Source organism: Rutilus rutilus (genome assembly GCF_951802725.1).
Source record: "Rutilus rutilus genome assembly, chromosome: 22".
Classification (NCBI taxonomy): Eukaryota; Metazoa; Chordata; class Actinopteri; order Cypriniformes; family Leuciscidae; genus Rutilus; species Rutilus rutilus.
In genome coordinates, this window is record NC_140227.1 from 29,340,588 (window position 1) to 29,363,477 (window position 22,890).

The 22,890-nt window shown below is 36.6% G+C and overlaps 3 protein-coding genes across 12 annotated transcripts in view; 1 reads left to right on the forward strand and 2 right to left on the reverse strand.

Moving 5' to 3' along the window:
* Window positions 1-172: 172 nt before the first annotated feature.
* fam83e (family with sequence similarity 83 member E) lies at window positions 173-13,479 on the reverse strand. 2 transcript variants are annotated; one of them, XM_084394459.1, is made up of 10 exons: window positions 11,844-13,479; window positions 10,056-10,803; window positions 8,703-8,849; window positions 8,190-8,314; window positions 6,277-6,708; window positions 4,774-4,827; window positions 3,122-3,169; window positions 2,832-3,018; window positions 1,615-1,797; window positions 173-1,078 (listed from the first exon to the last, which is right to left on the reverse strand). In XM_084394459.1, the coding sequence occupies exons 2-10, from the start codon at window positions 10,521-10,523 to the stop codon at window positions 890-892; spliced, it is 1,833 nt and encodes a 610-aa protein (XP_084250585.1). In that variant the 5' UTR covers window positions 10,524-10,803; window positions 11,844-13,479; the 3' UTR covers window positions 173-889. The 2 variants fall into 2 exon arrangements, with proteins under 2 accessions (XP_084250585.1, XP_084250586.1); XM_084394460.1 differs by having other exon boundaries at window positions 10,056-13,479.
* The window catches only part of LOC311281484 (coiled-coil domain-containing protein 30), a 23,053-nt gene continuing 6,649 nt past the window's right edge, over window positions 6,487-22,890 (forward strand). Inside the window, exons 1-8 of one of the 9 annotated variants that reach the window (XM_084394453.1) lie at window positions 6,487-6,498; window positions 6,578-6,686; window positions 20,260-20,442; window positions 20,561-20,681; window positions 20,760-20,965; window positions 21,337-21,423; window positions 22,561-22,729; window positions 22,819-22,890. In XM_084394453.1, coding sequence (XP_084250579.1) covers window positions 6,681-6,686; window positions 20,260-20,442; window positions 20,561-20,681; window positions 20,760-20,965; window positions 21,337-21,423; window positions 22,561-22,729; window positions 22,819-22,890 — 844 coding nt within the window. In that variant the 5' untranslated portion in view covers window positions 6,487-6,498; window positions 6,578-6,680. Of the gene's footprint in view, window positions 6,499-6,577; window positions 6,687-19,265; window positions 20,197-20,259; window positions 20,443-20,560; window positions 20,682-20,759; window positions 20,966-21,336; window positions 21,424-22,560; window positions 22,730-22,818 lie in introns of those variants that run through there. The other 8 variants (XM_084394456.1, XM_084394455.1, XM_084394457.1 and 5 more) reach the window with 8 other exon arrangements.
* Window positions 13,577-18,802, reverse strand: emp3a (epithelial membrane protein 3a (MAM blood group)). Its single transcript, XM_084394461.1, is given in 6 exon segments — window positions 13,577-14,529; window positions 14,720-14,876; window positions 14,880-14,886; window positions 16,544-16,620; window positions 16,937-17,025; window positions 18,697-18,802. Coding segments are annotated over 5 exon segments (495 nt in total). The 5' UTR covers window positions 17,015-17,025; window positions 18,697-18,802; the 3' UTR covers window positions 13,577-14,353.

A 22,890-nucleotide genomic window follows, 5' to 3' on the forward strand; every position in this document is an offset into this window, starting at 1 on the left:
TGGTCCCTTTATGAAACATTTTGTATTACGTCACATAAAAAAACAATTTTATACGGTAACACTTTATTTTACAGTGTCCTTGTTACATGTACTTACCATAGTAATAACAGTAAATTATGCATAACTACATGCAACTAACCCTCAACCAAATCCTATACCCTAACCCTATTGTAAGTACATGTAGTTGCTTAATATTACTCAGTACTTAAATATATAATTACACTGTAACAATGACACCTTAAAATAAAGTGTAACGATTTATACTTGTGGAATTTTGTTTAATCTTAGCAGCCTATCCAGACAGGTCTAATGATATAAAATCAATATGAAATAAAATTTGATCCTATTTACTTTTTTAATACGCTTTCCTAATCTTATTTTGAACGATTGATCATTGCACATTGTTCCAAAGGATAAAAAGGTCTTTCTTTGTATTGTAATCTTTAATCAAACCGTAATAACCCGCTCCTCTGAAACAACTTTCCTTTGCAGCTGAAGTAAAACGGCCTGCAAACTATTTAATGACGACTTATTGAGCATATTTGAATAGAAAGAGCCAGTCTTTTATATTCTTTGTGGTATTTGATTTTATAAATGGAGGTATATATATTAAATGTTAGGCAGCATTAACATTTGACATTTACATTCCCTTTTCATTGAGAAAATATGACAGTTCATACATCATGAGTCCATCACATGTAAATCAGGCCTATAATAATAGACTTATTCTTCAAGTGTGACATCATTGATGATGAATATTCATTCTCATTAAGCAGAAAACTCCCTTCGTACCTGCAGCCTTGCTTATTACAGTAACATTCACATATTTAAATATGTGGGAATTATTGTAACACTATTGATGTCATTGTGTGGGATTTCCTGCGTAACTTCAGTGCTCCTCTTCACTTCTGTGGCTTCTGAAAGGAGGCCTCCATGGCTCCCTCTGCAGGCCGAAGCTGGAAGATCTGAATCCAGGAGAAAACACGCTGGGCATGTTCCTCAACAGTCCAGATTTAACATCATCGTTTCTCTTTTTCATAAGTGCCAGTGCTGGAGTCAGAGGCAGATTATCACAGTTCTGAAAGACAATAGAAGTGAAGTCATTTTTTAGCGTTTTAAAGGTATATCACATGATTAAGCTTTAAATACACCAGCTTTGAGCATAAATGTGCATAAATAAATTAAAATGCACTTCATAGTAGAAATGATAGGCTTCAGTAAACCTGTGGGTGGGACTATTTTTCTATGCATAAACAATATAAAGATATTTGCACAGACGGGCTTACTGTTCAAAAGTTTGGGATCTGTAAAAAAATTACATTTTTGATAGTTTCTTATGCTCAACAAGGCTGCATTTATTTGATTTAAAAATATATATTGTGAAATATTATTACAATTTAAAATAACTGTTTTGGACTTGAATATAGGCTACTTTAAATGTAATCTATTCCAATGATCAAAGCTGAATTTTCAGCATCACTACTCCAGTCTTCAGCATCACATGATACTTCAGAAATCATGATGATTTGCTGCTAATTGTATGTTTATCTTTTTGTCCCAACAGCTGCCACTTAAACAAACTGCATATAAATGAGAAATCTCAATCTCTCTTACGGTGGTTCGAGCGTTTGATGCCGTGTCTGAACGATGTACGTTGAGCTCCATTGTGGATTTGCTGATGCCCGGCGTTGGGTTTTCTGTCCTAGTCTGTCCTAAAGAACTGCGACGTGAATTGACCCGTTTAAGAATGTCACTCAAAGTGCTGAAAGTCTTGCTCCGGGAAAGATCTGACGGTTTCTGTGAAAGGAAACAAGAATGAAATAAGGTCAAAATGGAATAAAGCAAACAACATCCCTTAACTATCCTATATAAAATCACTGTAACAACAGCGTCGAGTGGCTTTGCTTTTTTTTTTTTTTGTATTTCAGTATATTTTTTGGTTTTATTGAATACCAAGTTGCAATAATTATTGTGTGTTAGTGCCAATCAGTCCTTTATACTGATTGGCCAATATAGCCGTGATTTATTAACGATAAAGCACAGAAATGACCGTTTCACTGAATAGATCAGTGTATCACTGCGCTCCACCCATTTCAACATAATCAATATAGGCCTACTGTCAAAACTGTTCCATGTAGGCTACTATTACCGCAAAAGTAACTGTTTATTAGGTATATGAAGTATAGTGACCTCTGCTGGCGTTATGTTTGCATGTTTCATCTTTAATTCACCCTCCCTCTGTCAAAGACAGTCTTGTCATTATGCGGGTGGTTGGTGTTGGTGTGTGTGTGTGTGTGTGTGTGTGTGTGTGTGTGTAAGACCACAGTTTCCGAAGTGCAGAGGGAATATTATTCAGAAGTTTTCTGTTTCAGGTAGGCCTTTTACTGTTTACAGTTTAATGACGCTTCATAGGCGAACTAGCGCTGTACCGCGAACAGGTGTGGTTTACTAAAAAATGGGAAACGTCATGCAATATAAGAGATAAGTCTCTGGTTTTTTTTTTCTGTTCTAGTATCCTTTTTATTTGAGCTCCATCAGATGAGGCATATTACATCTAGGAACACTTTCTTGACGTTTAGTGTCACTGTCAGGGACTATTTTCTTCTGGCGGAAGGATGGATTTCAGTGATTTTACTTCAAAAAAGTAACATTAATACATGTTTCCGGCTTTAATATTCATACAGTGTGGTAAACGTTTTATAAAAGCAATAATGTAGGAGAGGCCATCATGGCTTTGTGCCGTGCCTAATAACGTCTTTCAGCCGTAACTTTATTCACAATAAAACACGGCCTGTCGTACATTATTGCTTACGTATACCAGTAGCACCGACCTTTAGATTGGCTTGAGTGGTTCCTTCTGGGTTTATCATGTCTCCTAAAACTCTGTCTCTTTTTAGGAAAGGCTCTCGTCTCATCTCTTCCTCTGATGCCATGTTGCGGGATTTGTACACAGGATACCTCTCCTCATTTTCAGGATTCAGCACGGGATACGTGATTCTGTCAGGCATCTGCAAATGTCTTTGGGTGAAAGAGATGAGCACAAATCTCTAGGTTTGCTAACATCTATTCAAATATTTGCTTACATGATTGTCTCTTGTAGTCTTTTGGACCGGTTATTTACCTGTTCACCACGTCATTGCAATGCATTTCTCCTGGAGAGTAATGCCGCCTGCAGAAAACAACAGAAATGGCACATGCATGTTAAGAGGAAGCGCAAATATATCTAACAATCCATATATGGGTGTTTCTGCAACTACGGGCACTTTTGACTATCCCAATTTTAAAAAGATCAACCTCTATGAATTTCAATTTTAACCATCACAGTCTGTAATACATATAAAGATTTACACAAAATAGAATGTAGTCATTAAGATTTTAATCTGGAACATGTTTATTTTTTATGTTTTTCGGGTCATCTTCTTAAAAAGTGTCCTTACCGCAATGTTACAATAACGTTTATTTTATACATTTTTCTTTAGTAATTTCTATAATTCTTTTTACATATTTAAATAGCTTTTTCTAATTTGATGCAGTTTTGTAAATACTGATATAAAAAAATAATATACAAAATAGGGAATTTCATGTTTTTTTCTATGCCATGTAAAAAATGTACAGTAACCTTAGATGTCAATTGTTTCCATACACACTAAAGATAACATAATTAACTTTTTATGACAGATGTTGCAATTTCAATGTGTTAATCATCTCAACTTAAGTGTAAAAATATTTTTTTTGCAAATCAAAATGTGAAAAAAAATGAAAATAGAGGAGTGCTGCGGTAATGACATCTTGAGTCGGTAAGGACAAAATTTTATTTTTAATGTAAAAAATGGCATGTTTATATATATATACTAATAAATATACAAATATATACTTCAGTACTAATAATATACTGAATATTTGTCATTTAATATACAGTACACCTTGAATTTGTCTCTACCGCAACACAAGGTCTTTACCGCAACACCTACATTTGCTGCGGTAAAGACATGTTGCGGAAATGACATTTTTGCTAATATTTTAGCTAATTGGCAGCTATCAAGGCCTACCACATTAGTTTTGAATCTTAACATCTTAATATACATGAATTCAACAGTAAAATACATTTATTTTTAAAATGTAGTTATAAATACACAATTATTAAGCTGAATGGTAAGGACGCACAATAAATACTAGAGCAGAAAAGATGATGTTTACCTTATTTTTTTGTTATCTTGTGAGTGAGGTAGTGTGGTGGTCCAGTCTGTCAGCAATGTGCTCAAGTGATAGTTTCTGTTTCCATAGAAACTAGACTTGTTTGTGTTCGATAAAATTTCATAATAAAAGCTTTTTTTCATTGTTGCGGTAAGGACTCAAAAGTGTGGGACAGGCACATTTAGTAAAAAAAATCATAAAAATGATCAGTAAATAATACAAAGAATTTTAAGATTCTGTAAATGAATCTGTATATTAAACAATTCCATTTGAAATAATGTCATATTGTAAAAGAATGAGCTAATTTTAAGTATCTCAACATTGAAACCACGGGTGTGGGACATGAGCAAAAATGGTGTTTGGACCTATAAATGCTTCATAATTTTACATTAAATCATATTATTTATTCATAATTATTTATGTCAAGGTGTGTCTTGACACTACGTTTATATTTATGAAACATCAAATGACAAATTTTAACATAAATCTAAAATTTCACTCCTGGGACTTAAAAGTGCCCGTAGTTGCAGAAACACCCATATATGAGCTCACATGAAAAGCCTTTTGAGAAATGCTGACCTTTGTACTTGATATTCCGGATGCCTGAAGTCTGACAGAAACATTGAATTGAACCTAAAATGCAGATAAGACAGAGTAAGTTTAAGTTTAGTTCAAATATACTTCATTCTGAAATACAACAGGCAGCAGCTTCAGGACTGTACTCTTCAAAGCTATCACAGCTTGCAGAATATTATATAATATATTAAATATGGATGGAGTCATACATTGTGGGGTTTAGTCATCACATATCAAAAACTGTATATTTAATTCTACAAGCTGTTCATGAAAACACAAAATACGTTCAAAATTATGTAATTTCACTCAGTTACAGCACCTGTTTTTTGCTTTCTCTATCTTTCATGTCATACACTTCATGTCATACACTTCACTACCGTTAAAAAGTTTGGGTTTAGCAAGATTTTTGTTTGTTTTTAAAAGTTGTTTTATTTGTTTTTTTCATTTATTTGATAAAAAATACATTAAAATTGTATGTGAAACATTACAACTTATAATAACCATTAACTATTTTCTATTTTAAAGGTACACTATGTAACTTTTTTGTTCGAAATATATACAATTTAAATAATGAGTAAATATATTAACCAAAACATGTTTTTGTCTTACCCTGATTCACTATAGTAAGCCAATAATATGTTTATATTTTAGACCTGTCAGGATGGTTTTCGCAGAAAATTGTGTACATGCGTCACTCGCCCGTGTGTGTCTCGTCATTTCCGTAAATAGAGTAAAGTTGCTCTGGCTCATTTGACGTGTGTCTCGTGTGAGAGGTCAGAGGTTAGTAGTGTGTGTGTGTGTGTGTGTGTGTGTGTGTGTGTATGTGTGTGTCTGGTGTGAGAGGTCAGAGGTTAGTGTCACAAGGAGCGAGAAAGGTTGACATGGAGCCGCTAAATCTCCAACCTCCGAAGAATCACCCGTTTAAAACAAACGGGGAACAGAGGAGAGTCTGCAGGAGAAAAGAGAACGAGACAGAGCTCGTAATAAAACGAATCAACATTGGCTAGACTTTTCGGAGATGGCGAGAACTGAGGGATTTGAAATGTTGTCAAAGCGAAATGTAGAGATGCGTTTTTATTACTCAACAGGAGAGTAAGTTGTTTTATTGAACAGATACATTTCCATATGTAGCATAACAGAGTTCACTATAAAGCTTTATGTATTGTGAAGGCTCATTTCATCATGTGTGCTGGAATTTATTTTCAAGGAAGTACTGTGTCTAATAATAGGTAAAGCTACAGTAACGTCTTCAGCTAGTCAACTTGAGATCCTTTCTAAACTGGTTATATCTCTTACACCTAGTAGTAAATGTTTAATAACCAGTAGGATAAATCATATTCATCTGCACAGTCACGCAGAGCACAACCAAAACAATGTTCTTCCTCAAAATACATGCAGTTTTCTAAAGTCTACCTTTAATATTTTTCCCATTCCTATTTCTGAATGTAATTGTGAGACTGTCACATATTAGATCTGAGGTCAAATACCTTTGTATTTTGTACTTACTTGCCCTCCTCTTGATGCCCAGTCAGATGTCTGCTGTTAAAGTCATTGTAGGGGAGCTCCCATCCTCCTGGAGGTCTGTCCAATAGGGGTCGATGATAGAACTGCAACTCCCCATCATCAGGTGGAGTAAATGTGCTGTCCGGGAATCTCTTGATGACCCCCATCGCCTCCCAATCCAGAGGACTGTCAATAGGAGGAGGCGGAGGATTGGAGATGAACTCGGTAAGTTCAATTTTGTTGCTGTTTATGTTCAGGGGTGGTAGTTTATTATATATTTTGGGTTCTGTTGCTGGTTTTCCAGTTATCCATGCATCTGGGATTGGAAGCGAGGCAGCATAGAGGATCCGAAACTCTCGATCGAAGGATTCCACAACCGGGCCGCTCATAACGGTGACGAGCTGACGATGCAGGTGAGCATCGCTCCAGGCAAGGCTGACCAAGACAAAAAAGAAAAATTAAGAGATTATAAAGGATTCAGAAGATGTAACAATCCAAAATGGAGCAAGTAGCACCATAAAACTAAACTAAAATAGTAAATATGTGCAAATTTCCAAGTCTTCTGATACCATTTGATCGCTTTGCATGTTATATGTTTGACAACAGTTCTTCTAACCCTAATTGATGGAGTGTGTAGCTTTTCATTACTTAAACAACCATGAAGACACATCATGGCCATATTCCAGAATTACAATGTCAAGATTCATCATGCTTAAAATGTGAAAGAATGTCTGGGAGGGAGCCTGAAGAATCATTTGCACACATGAATTGGCACCAAACATTGGAGTCCAAACCTTACATTCATTGAAAGTCTTTGGGATGTGCTGGAGGAGACTCTTGCATTGACAATACAAGATCTTGACCAAAAATGAATGCACTTCTTGATTGAAATAACATCAAAACATTTATTTCCATCAAGAGGTGCATACATTTTTGGACAATATTGACAATGCAAGAGTCTCCTCCAGCACATCCTCCAGCACAAGACTTTCAATGAATTTAAGGTCACTGAACTCCAGCACTCTGTACTCTGTAGACTCAAGTCTACTCCTACATGGTTGTTTAAGAAATGAAAAGCTACACACTCCGTCAATTAGGGTTAGAAAAACGGTTGCCAAATATATAACATGCTAGCAACATAATAATCACAGCAATAATAATCCAAACATAGACCCTTGAGCATTTTCCTTTTTAAATCCTAACGGCAACGTTTTATTTATTTATTTTTTGGCCGGACATTGTATATCATGATTAAAAAGTTTGGGGCCAGTAAGATTTTTAAAGAAATTAATACTTTTATTCAGCAAGGATGCATTAAATTGATCAAAAGTGATCCTGAATACATTTACGATGTTACAAAACATTATCATGGTTTCCACAGAAATATTTAGCAGCACAACTCATTTCAACATTAATAAAAAAAAATTGAGCATCAATATTAGAATGATTTCTGAAGGATCATGTGACACTGAAGACTGGAGTAATGATGCTGAAAATTCAGCTTTGATCACAGGAATACATTTATATTTAAAAAATATATTCAAATAGAAAACAGTTCAATAAAGTAATATTTTATAATTTTACAAACAAATAAAAGCAGCCTTGGTGAGCAAAAGATACTTCTTTAAAAAAAGAAAAAAAAGACCCTAAACTTTTGAGTTAGTATACTTTAATAACTGTGAAAGAGCCAAAAAAATTGTTCCCACAGAGTCTTGATTTCACTAATTGTCTGTATAATGTAGGGGTGGTGTAGCTTAAAGTCTTAAATGGTATGAGGTGGCAGCCCAAAAGTTGGTTCAAATCCCAAACGGTTCACACCCTTGTTCCCTGGAGCAAGTCTTTCAACTGCAGGTAATGCGTTTCTCAGCTCTGTTAAAAGACTGATTTATGAGCTCCATTATGAAAGCCTCCTTTACCTGTAGCTCCCCATCATCACCGTCTCCAGATCCACCAACACAAAGTTGTTCTTCAGCTCTCCAACAACCATCTTCGTGTCACGCGTCAGGAACGTTTTACCTCCAAGAATGCGCACCATGATATTCTGTAAAATGTCATCAAGGAAGAGATTCCTTTGAACTACATCGCAAAATGCTAAACTTTTCAGCTTTCATCTAAAGGTCAGATCTAGTTAAGTTTCAGAGATGTGGAGCGATTGTCCAAACTCAAAACATTCCACAACCACAAGCCAATCATCCGCAGCAGATGAATGTAGTTGAACCTGTTCACCATGGCTTTGTGAGTTCATCTCATTCATACTTGCACACAGAAAGAGATGTGATGAAGAGTAACATTTGCTGACAGATGCAGAATATTCCACTAAGGTGTGTCTGGTCTTTTGTCAAGAGGATCTGCCTAAAGTTCAGTCTGTTAAGGCGTGCATGAAAGTATTGTGGCTTAAAGGTTACACAACGTATTTGTTTTACACTCACCGGATGTTGAAGCTGGTGCAGAGAGCAGTTCTCCTCCGCGGATCTTCTGTTGAGGATGATGTACACCGGAACCCCCCGGGATGCAGCGTTTCGGAGGTCACCAATCACCACGTTATCCGACAATTTATCTGTTACAACGGCAATCACCTGCCCAACACAAATGTAAAAAACTAGTGGACTTTCTGCTGGTTCATGCTTAGTTTAGTTTTTGGCATTCAACCAACTTATTTTAGCTCATTTATAAAGATGTTCATATATAATTATCCTAAATGTGAACACATGACAGTTTCAAAAATATTCCTATGAATGATTTATACAACGTCTATCCGTATGCACAAAAATGTTCTTAATGCATTTCTCTTTATGGATCGCAGTTCATCTTAAAGTCACAAAAGGAATATTTCTGTATTTATCTGTGCACATCATTATTTTTTTATTCATGTGCCCTCGTAATGTTTAATCACATCTCTTATCTGATGACGAGGGCGGGGCAACCTGTCACTCACAGAAGATCCACCAATAGCAAACCACAACCATCCAATCAATTCCCCATGGACAAAATCAACTTTTATTTCTTGTTTGAAAAAACACTTTCCGACTTTAAAATCAAGCGCATCAACATCAACTACTGAACGCCTACAAATATCTCTTTATGGTTCAGAAGTACGGCACTCATCAATGGGCAAGGAAATCAGAAAACGTCTGAGCGCATGGGCCAGTTTCTGTTAATATTATTATTATTTTATCATATAAATCAATTAATTTCAGGGATGCAATTATTAAAAGCAGTAAAAACATTACAGTAAATTATATTCATGCATATTTTGATGTGTTTTCATAAACAATGTCGAAATAATTGAATTACTGGTATGAGAGGCCAAAAGGTTTCAGCCAAAAGGTTTAATTTTCAAGTCAGTTTCTGCCTTAATAGACTAAATGCCGATTTGCTCTTCACTTTTGATGTAGGATAAAATCCGTGGTATTTAGGATCAACTCCGACTGTATAATTGCGTTTAATAAATCAGGCCCCTGGTCTTACCGACTGTCTCCTTTAGAGCTGATTTATTGCTGAATCGACAGTGTTTCATCATTGATGCATTTTGTAACATCAACACTGTTAATAAACTGAACTGAATCAACATTGAACTGACTCAAGCTGAGTCTAACCAAACTATTGTCTTTTGCTTGTAGAGCAATTTAATCCATTTCATAATTGCTGAACTTTAGAGTTATTAAACTACTGCCTTTTTAGAACTGCATAATTTGTCTCATATTTGATTAAGTTTGCAGCTGTTTATTACTGTGAATCTGCTTTGAAACAGCTGCTATATAAATAAAGCTGACTTGACTTACCTTAGTGGCTCCTTGTAAGAGTCTCCTGAGGACTACTCGTATGGAGGGCTCCTGTTCGACAGGAGGATTGGTGTATACTTCAACTCGACCCATGTCCATCCAGCTGTACCTTTCTGGCCATCCGAGTTCCAAGCATGGAGCCGGAGTGTCAGACTCCGTGGGGAAATAATGTCCGGAGAAGTCGTCCCCCTCAGAACCGACCTCCACCTCCCCGTTTCCATCCTCCAGGACCGCATCGTTTTGATGATAGTGCTCGGCCCAGCTGGAGATCTGGTTCACCTCGCCGGTGGACAAGAACGATCCGATTTGTTCCCGGTGGAGTTTGGTGTAGAAAGCCTCAGGACCGGAGCTCACCAGGCTTTCCACACAATAGCGTTCTTCCTCGCAGTGCAAGAAGTCTGGACTGGACTCGGTCAACGGAGCGAAGATGACGTTCTCATTGAGACTCTGCTCATGAGAGTTTGACATGATTGGATCCCAATGATGGATGGAGATGTCCTTCTTCTACCAAACAATGACTGTGGAAAACTGCATGTTGATGCGTAGAGAATAACTGGCAGCTCCTCTAAGCTTCGTGGAGGAGGATGTTGGTGAATTATTCAAATAGTTGAGGTTCTTCTTCATGCCTTGAAACTATTTAACTCTTTTTAGCCACCAAATGTCGACAGAAAAGCAGGATACTCCATGGAGGAATCGTTTGTGTGGTTCCTGGAAGTTTGGAGAATCTTGAAATGTCCTAGAATACAGTCTTGAGGGGAAAAGAGCAACATTAGAGTTTAAAACCATTCCCAGCCTTTTCCTCGTCAATTTGATTCGATTACCACCCATGTGGAAAAGAAGTGCACTTGATTGTGTTGAATGTGCACTTGTAGTGTACTTCAAATCTTAAATGTATATAATTTTTTTTTTTTTTAAAGCCACTTAAGTGTACTTAAAGAGAGCTTTTAAAAAAATCACTTTGTAATAATGTCAATTTAAAAGTTTTTTAGCAAGTTTTAAATCATGTTTAACAATCTTTTGTAGTGTTTTAAAAGTGCTTTATTTTGATATGTTGACACATACTAAAGCATTTGTAAAGTACGTGATTATACTTGTAACTGCATTGTGTTATCTGTTCTTTTAATGAGTAATGTACATTGGCGTCAGTATGTTGTAAATGTAATAAATTGCAACATCATAATGTTTCAAATGTTGCAAACAAGTTTCAATAGAAATGACATTAGAGTAAATTTTAGTTTACCATAAATGCTTGACATTACATTTGGCAGTACACTAAGCATATTTACGAAGTTACACATAAAGATGTACGTTGTCTTACTTAAGCGGGTCAAAAAACACTCTAAAGTTCAGCTAAATGATTTTAATATAAATTTAAACTATTAAAACATTTTCATTTAATTGCAATTAAAACGTTACATTCAGTTCGCACTTAAGTCACTTAAGATTTATATAACGCAATTATACGGTCGGAGTTGATCCTAAATACCATGGATTTCATCCTACATCAAAAGTGAAGAACAAATCGGCATTTAGTCCATTAAGGGAGAAACTGACATGAAAATGTTCGTATGCATACCTCAACTGATTTTAATATAAATGTAAACTATTAAAACGTAATTAAAACGTTACATTCAGTTCGCACTTAAGTAACAAGTACTCTTTCATTAGAAAGTATGCTAAAGTGTACTTCTTTTTCACAAGGGCATGTTAAAATCCATGCATTTTTACTTGTCTATTTTATGGTAATACTTAAAAAGAACAGATTATGTACTAAAAGTGGAGACTTACCCGTCTGTGCCTGTCTCACACACCCTCAGTCCATCCACTCTTTCCGTCAAGTTCTGACATATCTCTGCTATCTCCACCCATTCTAAATGGCCTCACTCAATCTGGTGTTAAATTACTCCCCGTCACCAGCCAATGTGAGCAACAAGTCATTGCTGTGATCTGCCCATTTTTAGCTTTCGTGCAAAACCACGTCTTGAGTCAGCAAATCATCCAACATCCCACAAAACATGTTCAGAAACACTCCGGTCTCCCTTTAGTCCTCGTCCTCTCTCTCGTAAGGCTGATATTAGATTTCTGTCTTTATTGTGTCTTTAGTAAACACATAGAGTGCCTCTCTGTCGCCGGCCCACTATTGTGACTGGTTCTACTAGCCGAGCCAGTCTTCTCCAGGGAGAAGAGATTGAGACCTTCTTTCCGTCACAGTCAAAAGGGGGCGAGGCTGGAACTCAACACCTAGTGGTCTCTTTTCACGTCACAAGCATCTGTACACATGAGGTTTAGACACATCCGGAGAAGCTACGTGTGTTTTGATCCAATGAAGAAAGTATGGTGAGCTCACCTTTGCTCACCTTTCTGCATGAATTCCTTGTAATTAATTTATGCACATTCCTCTGTAATCGCCTCTTCCATCTGTAGGTGTCATGTCTAATGCCAATTGTCTCTTAGACAGTATCAGTCGTGTTTTTAAAGCAGAGAATGTGTTTCACGATGGTATGTTGTCGTGCTGATAAGTCATGTGCACACCAACCAAACTCAATACATTTATTAGAGCTGTTCAAATTGAATATTTGAATTAGCAGTGCAGATTGTTACTAATTACTGATTCAAACTCACTGACTCACAAGTTTCTAGTGGACAGTTGTTGATCCTACTTAAACTACATAATTTTTGTGATTCTATTCTTCTTTTTTTCTAAGCGTTGTTCACTCTAACCAAAAACACAACAACTATTTGTTGTGACTTTGAAAAATATTTTATTTATAGAGTTTGCATACATAAAAACATATAATAATACAAAGACACATATTCAATATTGGGGGGAAAAGGACTGGTTTGAGGTTTCCAGTTGTGACATTTTCATGTTGGGAATCCAACGAATTGATCTAGAAACTTTTTCCAGTTTTCTTAAAGCATGATTTAAAAAAGGATTTTCTATTAAAATAAACTATTAAAACATTTTCATTTAATTGTAGTTAAAACGTTACATTCAGTTCGCACTTAAGTATGTTTGTATGGACAGGTTGATGGCTAATTTCGCTAGTACTTGTGACTAAGTGACAATAAAGGCTACTACTACTAAGTAACAAGTACTCTTTCATTATAAAGTATGCTAAAGTGTACTTCTTTGCACAAGAAGGGCATGTTAAAATCCCTTTTTTTAAACAAAGGCATGTTAAAATCCATGCATTTCTACTTATCTATTTTATGGTAACATATTCAATATTGGGGGAAAAGGACTGGTTTGAGGTTTCCAGTTGTGACATTTTTTTATGTTGGGAATCCAACGAATTGATCTAGAAACTTTTTCCAGTTTTCTTAACGCAAGATTTAAAAAAGGATTTTTGTTCCTCTTCAGAACATAAATTATCTTTTTGGTTCTGAGATCTTTCTGTCCCTCCATTGACAGCTACACAACTGACACTTTGACGCTTCAAAAAGTTCACAAAGAGATTGTAAAACTAATCCATATGAATTGAGCGGTTTAGTCAAAATTTTCTGAAGAGACTCGATCGCTTTATATAATGAACAGATTGAATTTAGGCTTTTATTCACATTTTAACATTGATCAGTGAACATAAACAGAAGCTCAACCAAACCTGCGCAAAAATGAACCTCATTGGTTCTTGCTGAAGCTCAAACGTGCTGCGTAACACGAGAATGAACCTCATTGGTTCTTGAAGAAGCTCAAACTTGCTGCGTAACACGAGAATGAACCTCATTGGTTCTTGAAGAAGCTCAAACGTGCGGCGTAACACGAGAATGAACCTCATTGGTTCTCTCACGTCAAGCGAACATGATTGAGCTTCCGTTTACCACAACTGATGTGTGAGTTGATGAGTGTTTATATGTGAATAAAAGCCTAAATTCAATCTGTTCATCATATAAAGCGATTGAGTCTCTTCAGATTTTCTTTTTTTAAATCACTCAGTTCATATGGGTTAGTTTTTCGATATCTTTATGAACTTTTTGAAGCGTCAAAGTGGTAGTTGCGTAGCTGTCAATGGAGGGACAGAAAGCTCTCAGATTTCATCAAAAAGATCTTCATTTGTGTTCTGAAGATCAACAAAAGTCGCCTCTATAAAGCAGCAGTTTCCACGTTTTGATGCAACTTCCCAAAAGCAGCAAAGCATGTGTTGGGAGTTTGGTCCTACAAACTAATAGGATAATAATAAATTACAAATAACTATAAGCCATATATCATAAATTTTTTTTACCAAAAAACAGCCATAAGCATATAATCTCATAGCAGACTAAACAACTACACTACATGCATGGTGTGAAGCAGAAAATCAGGCCCGCTTGCGCAGATGCACATAAAGTGCGCCACTAATAAGTAAAAGGGGCACACAGACCCAGGCTAGAATGTAACAGTAGCCGAAACGACCCATTTCCAGTTCCTGAACATCTTGAAGAATCTCGCTCCTTTGAAAGGTGTAGATCAGAACAGCCGCAAATGCTGCAAAACCTGTGTGTGTGGAGGAGGTGAATCGTGTGAGAATATATATAGAAAGTGTCCACAAGGGAGCAGCACATGTGGGACTATTTAGGGAATAATAACATGTCATCAACGTTCAGCCTACCTACTAGTCCAACCTACCTAAATTAATACAAAATGATACATAATCAGTTTATAAGTAATTAATGAAAACACTTACCTGCAAAACATTGACATAGACCAGTGAAGTAGAAAAGTCCTCCTTTGGACATGGTGAAGAGCTGTCCGAGGAACACCATGAAGGAGATGGAGGAGAGCACTACAGATAATATCATGAGGGCCTGGACTGACTGCAGCCATTCTGAGAGAGAAGAATATCACAAATAACTATTTATTTACAAAGATTATTCGTCAGCCTCAGTGTAGAAAACTGGTGGGTCGCGACCCAGTGTGCAGTCAGATAAATAAATTGATTAATAAACATAATTCTAAATGTTTTTCTGAGGTGAGACTTTTATTTTGAAAGACATGCGTGTTGTAAACGCTGTTGACTCTTCTGTCAGAGATGCCTTTTATGTAACACTAGTGCATAATGCCCGTGCAAAATCAGTTTTTGTGTGTGTGTTTTTAGTAATTGTTGGTTTGGTGTGTTTGAGTGCTCATTGTTACAATTACACAGCAAAAGTTCAGTGACAATTTTATTTGTGCATGGTAGAAAGCACAAAGTGAACTCTGAGAAAACGCTATGCTTGAGCAAACAGTTTGTGAATAGGCTACTACAAATGATGCCCGTGAAAGAGACTGTGAATGCATTGAATAGGATATGTTTAGTTGGTGAATAGCATAGGCTACTATTACACAGTAGCGATAGCGTTAAGCGCACCAGAATGAAATATAATATTCAGAAGTAAACAGCATAGCTGACTTACAGATTCAGTTAACATCCACAAATGAATAAGCACCTTGATTCAGGGAGCAGTGCAAAGTGCCCGTGCAAAATCAGTTTTTGTGAGCTGATCGCCGTCAAAAAAGAAAAGTTCAGGAGATATTTCTTGCGATGGCAATATGATCAAAAATAACTTTATATTGATTCAATGGATTAATTGCATTTTGAAAAAAAAAAAAAAAGTCATGAATTCACACATTTAGTGGTTATCTCACATTCGAGAGACATGCGAATAACACACAGACAGACAGACGGACGTTTCTGTAATTTATAGATGGATTTATCACGTTCGGGAACCAAACTATAATATTCAGAAGTAAACAGTGTAGCTGACTGAGTGTTTATGTCAGAATGTTTATTTTTAAACCACGTGGCGAGACACCTGTCGAGTTTGAAATCAATCGGACTAACGGTTCGATACAGACACACACACACACACAGACAGACAGACAGACGTTTCTGTAATTTATAGATAGATGCATTGATTCAGTATCTGCTGTAAAGTGAGATGTCAGGCATCATGACACTATGTCAGTGTCATTATTCTAACACTATTTGCGTAGCTTGTTATTGTTTGCATCTCTATATATAAAGAGCAAATGAAATTACGAGCATGCAACGTCATTAGTTGCGTTGTCAATTTGTAAGTAATGAAAGCTGGGAAGGATTTGCATGCATGCATGTTCATTCTATTCATCCAAATCAGTGTCCATGTGTTTTATAAACAGTTCATGTTTGTATTGTGTATTTACCATGCTAAATGTAGTTTCCGTAACCTTAACCCCAAATACCATTCTATTTTCACTTTGTGCTATTTTCTATATTTTGATGACTGTGGTGGCTTAACTCTCAACTTTTTTTAAAGGAAACTTCCCCATTTTCAAGTGTTGATAAAAAAAAAAAAGAATGCATGATGCTAGAATAAAACAGGTTTTTTAGTTTAAAAGCTGAGGGTCTGTTCTTTTCTTTTGATATCATCATTTTCAGATATTCATACAACAAAATATTTTTTTGTGAAAATGATCAAAAACGCTGGTGGTGGCTGGCAACTTTTTTTTTTTAAACGCAGACGGGGAAAGAGTTAACTTTTTGTATTACCAGGTTTCTGTGGCGTTGTCATATGTGCACTTATACCAGAGATCCGTGTTCTCCGTGTCTCCCAAAGTCCACCAGGACTAGAAAAAGCATAAAAAGTTTTCCGTTTTTAGTTGAAAACGGAGTAGTGTAAATGGCCCCTAAGATGTAATGATGTGTAGATGCTTTTAAAAATGAGAGTTTCTCAAATTTCATTTGTTAAAATGTTTCACAATTTTTGGAAAATGAGCTTCACCTGATCTCCAGTGATTTCATTTATAATATATATATATATATATATATATATATATAATATGCAGCAGAAGACAATTTTGAGCACATTATGATTGTATGAGCAAATGCATAGTTCAGAGGTCATGTGTGTTTGTCAGTTTCTTTATTGCAGTTCTGACTAACCTTCTCCATGGTGGCAATGAAAAGTATGGCCAGGGTGACCAAATGCAGAACGGTCACAAACATCAACAGGAAAGACATTTTGGTGGATCCTGTCGGTAGAAGAAGAATAATTTTTTGTCTGAGAACTTCCATCTCATGTGCTCACAAAGGAAAATGAGGAATCATTTGGGATTTATCAGTGTGTCTAAAAAGCCACTGATGTAGCCGACATTATGAGCGCTGTGTAAACATATAGTCTGTTCTCTAGCATTGAATGAGATTAAACAAACTGAAAGATAAAAGTTCTCCTGTTCTATCTGATGTAAATGTGCATCCTATACAGGTCAAAAGTTTAATGTTTTTGAAAGAAGTCTCTTTGCTCACCAAGGCTGCATTTATTTGATCAGAGATAAAGTAAAACAGTGAAATATTATTCCAATTTAAAAGAACGAATATTGTAAAATGTAATCTTACATTCCTGTGATAAAAGCTGCATTTTCAGCATCATTACTCCAGTCTTCAGTGTCACATGATCATTCTAATATGATGATATGCTGCTCAAGAAACATTTCTGATTATCATCAATGTGGGAACTGATTCACTTGGTTTTCAGGATTCTTTGATGAATAGAAAGTTCAAAATGTTCATTTTGTAGCAAATGTCTTTAGTGATCAATTTGATGTATCATTGCTGAATAAAACTGGTTTATGATGCCAAATAGAGGCTCTCTGGAAATGTTCTCGACTGCATGAGGAAGTTTTCTTGATCAAAATGATGCCATTTGCTGACAGAATCTTTCCAGGGAAAAATTTAGGACTTGTGTGTGAACTTTGATTCAAGCACTGCAATAATACACGGTGTCATTCCTATAAATTAATTTTCACCTCACTGCTAGACGCTTTTGCATCATCATGTTTCCAAGACGCAAAGCATATAGCAATACCACAAACGTTCCATGACTTTTCCGTCCATAAGATGAATGGAGAGACTTCTGCTTGACTTCAACAAAACCTGCATTCATACAAGGACTGTGTGACGGATCGGGATGGGGAAGGAAGATTGGGAACGACACACACGGATCCCAAGATTCCACACCCTCTATGTCACTACTGTGCAGTGAAAATAACTCGCACTGCGTTTCAGATCTCTTCCCAAATCAGAGACCAAGAGGCCCTTTGTGGTGGCCGTAAGATTACGTATTTAGACAACATTCTCTAACTCATGGTTTTCATTAAATCGGCCCCCACCTCTCATGTTTACATGCAGGAGCTTCTCGTTATGCGTTCCTGGAACAGATTCGGACAGTTCTTGCTCATTAGTCGCTCTCTCTGCCATGCAAGACTTTACTAAGATGTTCTTTAAATTATAGAGCTGTAATTACCAATCATAAAAGCTTCAGAAACACCTCACACAGACCAGAACAGAAACACACAGAGCAGAACAGACACATTTTGATTATATAATCTTTTCCACATCTAAGATTTTTCTGGATTGTTCTATATGAAGAAACAAACAGAAGAATGTCACGGAGAACATAAATAGTTTGACTCTTAGGTTCAGGATCATATGAACTATTTTATAGGGTTCTTTTGAAGTGACATATTCTTGGTGTGACTTTTAGGTCTTAAGGGTTCTTGTGCATTAACAAAGTAAACGTAATGATCTATAGGTTCTTTACGCACCAGTACATCCATGGAACATCAGGCTCTAAAAAGTCTGGAAGTACTCATTTTAAGAGAGTATATACTCGCTGTTGTTAAAGAAATATAAATGCAGCTTACCTTGTGTGTGCTCGTACCAACAGATCTTCGGAAACTTTCGTCTGAAGTCCAGTGTTGTTTCTTAGCTGGTCTCCTCCCCTTCTCTCATCTCCTCCACTCACTCACTCACTCTCTCCATAGACTCCCACGTTTGGGAAAAACGGTCCATGAAGGAATGTGAGCTTGGTTAGAGGAGGAGTTTCCTTCACAGCTCCAGAAAAACTTTGGGTAAGTTAAAAATGGGCTTGAGTTTGTGTCCGCCCAAACCCAGAGAGAGTCTGTTACATAATTACACAACACTCAATGCAATGATGTTCTGATATGATATTTCCTGTTGGATGAAACACAGACCACCCAGAGGAACATCAGTTCTCACCCAAATCCCCTGTGAAGTGTTTCAATCTTTCCGCTCAACCAAACTGAACTATTTTTATCTTATTCTGTACATTTGTGGTTTTATTTAGAGTTAGTATAAACAGTCTAAATACTCTAATATGAGGAAAGGAGCATTTAGTCATTTAATACAATATTTTATGCATCTTCACATGCTTCACATTCATGAATGATGTTTTTTTTTTTTTTATTGTGTGTCCTTCATGAACAAACAAACAAAATTTAACTAACGCCAGCTTTTGTTGTTAGCATTGCCTATAAATGTCTTTTATCAGTGAGGATGCATTATTTTAAAATAAAAGTGTGTATAATTAACATTTACTTTTAAATTACCCTTTCAAAGTGGAAAATGCACCCGTTTCGTGAGTGAACCTTATATAGCTAGCAGCTACTTGTTTGGGAACCTCGTTTATTATTGCGGAGTTTGTGGGGTTCTGTTGCAGGACGTCCCACACAAAGGCGCGGACACACACACACACACACAGTCTGCTGTCGCTGATGAACGTACATTCCAAGTAAACGCTGAAATATTCTAAAGGTGATACATTAACATCCGTTTCTAGGCGACCGTGAAAGTCTGAACGTTTTGTTAGAATGCGAGAAAGAAAAACGCTTCAGTCGGCAACGTGTGCGCGCGTGTGTTTCGCGGGATATTTCTCTTTTAAAACAATAATAACTTTTAACAACAACTAAAAAGTAACTTCAATGGTTTTGAATAACGGTAGGAGATGTGCACAGCACAGGTAAGCTCTGTTTTTATAAACCTTTCCGTGGCGAATCGCTCATTTTACTTTTTTTCTTTAAAGGGCAACACATCACATCACTGGCTTTGTGGTAAATATCCGTCTGTTATAAGTTATGTAAATATACCTCGTACTATCTGCTGCTTTCGCTCTATTCTTTTCGCAGAAAAACAAATGTAACTGAAAGTAGTAAAGTTTACATGCTAGAAAACCGCAAGTCGTTGAAAATGAAAAACAGATGTGCGCATGTGCACCACCTCCTCCGATCTGCAACAACAGCTGTCAAAGGATGTTTAAACGACATGAGCAAATCACGTGTTTGATGTACTCATCTAAACACACCAACCAGTGATCTCGGATCAGTTCATGGTTAGATCCAAGACAGGTACATATAGTTAGATAAAGGCAGACATAGATAGACATAAGATGCATCTCTATGTCTGTTTAGGATGGAAAGATGTTGCAGGACATGGAGCAGCGACTGCAGGAGGAAGGTTTGGACCCCTCGGCCTCCGTTAATGAGCGTTTGTCTTTGCTGTGGCAGCTTTACAAGAGCAGTGAAAGTAATGTGAAGTCCCTCAACCAACAGATACAAGATCTTCAGAAGGAACGAGTCGCTGAGATTGAAAAGGTGAGTTGGGCTAAGAAAAAACTCAAACTGAAACTTGTTTCAGATCCATATGAGTGTCTGTGGAACACAAAACGAGATGTTTAGGTAGATATATATAAGAGAATGTGTGTGTTCCCAGGTTCAGCAATACATCAATCACATTAAAAGTCTCACCAAGACCCGAGACTCTGTGGCTTTACATCTCGAACAAGAAAACATAGCGCTCCGTGCTTCTCTGGACGACATCCACCTGCAGCAAGGTGCGTTTCTGTCTGTTCTCTCCTCCCTCAGGCCCGCCCGCTCTACACCACTCATGACATTTAAATCTATATGTACAGAGGCTCAGAGGAGCGAGGTCTCCGAGATGTTACTTCAGGAAGGTCTGGCTGATATCATCCCCATCAGCTTGAGTGAACAGGTGGCCTACCTCCTCGCAGACAGAGCATCCCTGCTGGAGAAAATACAGAGCCAGGATGTGGACGTGAAGAGCGCATGCCATCCTGATGTCCAAACGTCGCAGGGTTGTGAAGATAATGTGGCCAAAGTAAGAGAATCGGTTCTTAGGTTGTTTTACCTTTCTACATGTCAAGTCAAATTTATTTTAAAGCAACTTTACAAAAATTCATGATGTTAGAGTTTATAATATCTTAACTTCATGCCTTATGTCGCATTTAGCAGATTGAAGCTGGACAATAATATAGTTTACATTTTGCAACGATACAACCAGTCAAGCAGTTGAGATTTGCTATATAGTACATATTACTTTACGTGAGTATACTGTATATAGTTTATATTTTACAACAATATTACATCATGTTCCTGACCTAATTCTTGTTTTATGTTGGTTTTTTTTTACGAATGTGTCAAATGTCTGATTAGAGACTTAATAAATATTCCTCCTCGTCTTTCCACAAGGTGTCACCACCACTACACGCTCAGAGCCCTTGGAAGCGGCTCCTAGGACTCAGAAAGGCAGCTCAGAGTAAACAGAAATTAATGCCTGTATGTTTATAACAATTAACCTGATGCATGTAATTGAAATGCACAATAAAAAGCATAGAGGCGTAAACAAAATTTAAGAGGCGTTAGTATTGCTTCTTATTAGTCTTAATTCAGATGGATTCCAACAAACCTTACAGTATGCTATGTTTAATTTACACACGGACCACTTTTACTAACTTACTTTCTTTATACTTTTTCTAACCTTTGATTTCTTTACACTTTTACTATCTTTACAGTTTACTTTACACTTTCTTTTACTTTACAATTTTACTAACTTGACACTTTTACTTTACACTTTGACTAACTTTTGATTTCTTTTGCTTTAAATTTGACCATCTTTACGATTTACTTTACACCTTTACTTTATACTTTTACTTACCCTTGATTTCTTTTATTTTCACTTTTGCTATCTTTATAATTTACTTTACACTTTTACTAAATTGACACTTTTACTTTATACTTTTACTAACATTCGATTTCTTTTATTTTCACTTTTACTATCTTTACAATTTACTTTACACTTTTACTAAATTGACACTTTTACTTTATACTTTTACTAACATTCGATTTCTTTTATTTTCACTTTTACTATCTTTACAATTTACTTTACACTTTTACTAAATTGACACTTACTTTATACTTTTTTACCAACCTTTACAGTATACTGTGTGTTTATTTTACATGAGGGCCACTTTTACTAACCTTTGATTCCTTTTACTTTCACCTTTACTATCTTTACAATTTACTTTACACGTTTACTAACTTGACACTTACTTTTACTTACCTTTACAGAATACTGTGTGTTTATTTTACACGAGGACCACTTTTACTAACTTTTGGTTTCTTTTATTTTACACTTTTATATCTTTACAATTTACTTTACACTTTATTTTACTATACACTTTAACTAACTGCACACTTTTGAAACCTTCTTTTAGTTTACACTTTACACTTTTACTAACCTTTACAGTATACTACAAGGACCACTTTTACAAAGTTTTTTCCTCAAGCATGCAAGTTGAGGATTCTTTGAACTTAGTTGCTGTCGCACTCAGTGCCTACAAAGCATGCACTGGTTAATGGAATACACAAAATACCCACTGTCAAGTGGTCTTATATGAGTGTTTGTGTTTGTAGCAGGCGGTTGACATGCGGTGCAGTGGGGATGACAAGCTGAAAGGATGGACGTTGCAAGAACTGGAGCGAGATGTAGAAGAAGCCTCAGCCCGGCTCTCCATGGCCCACAAGGAGATCCGCAGACTCACGGATGAGCTCGAGTCTGCTCACTTGACGCAGAAGGCTTATGGTTAATCACTTCACTGGTCTCACACTAGGGATAAAAAGGTGGGAGACACTCATCAACACACTGACATCAAAATCATGCTTTTGTTCTAGAACCAGAGCTGCAAGAAGCTCAAATGGAAGTTGAACACCTCCGACACGAAGTGGAGAAACTGAAACGCTGTG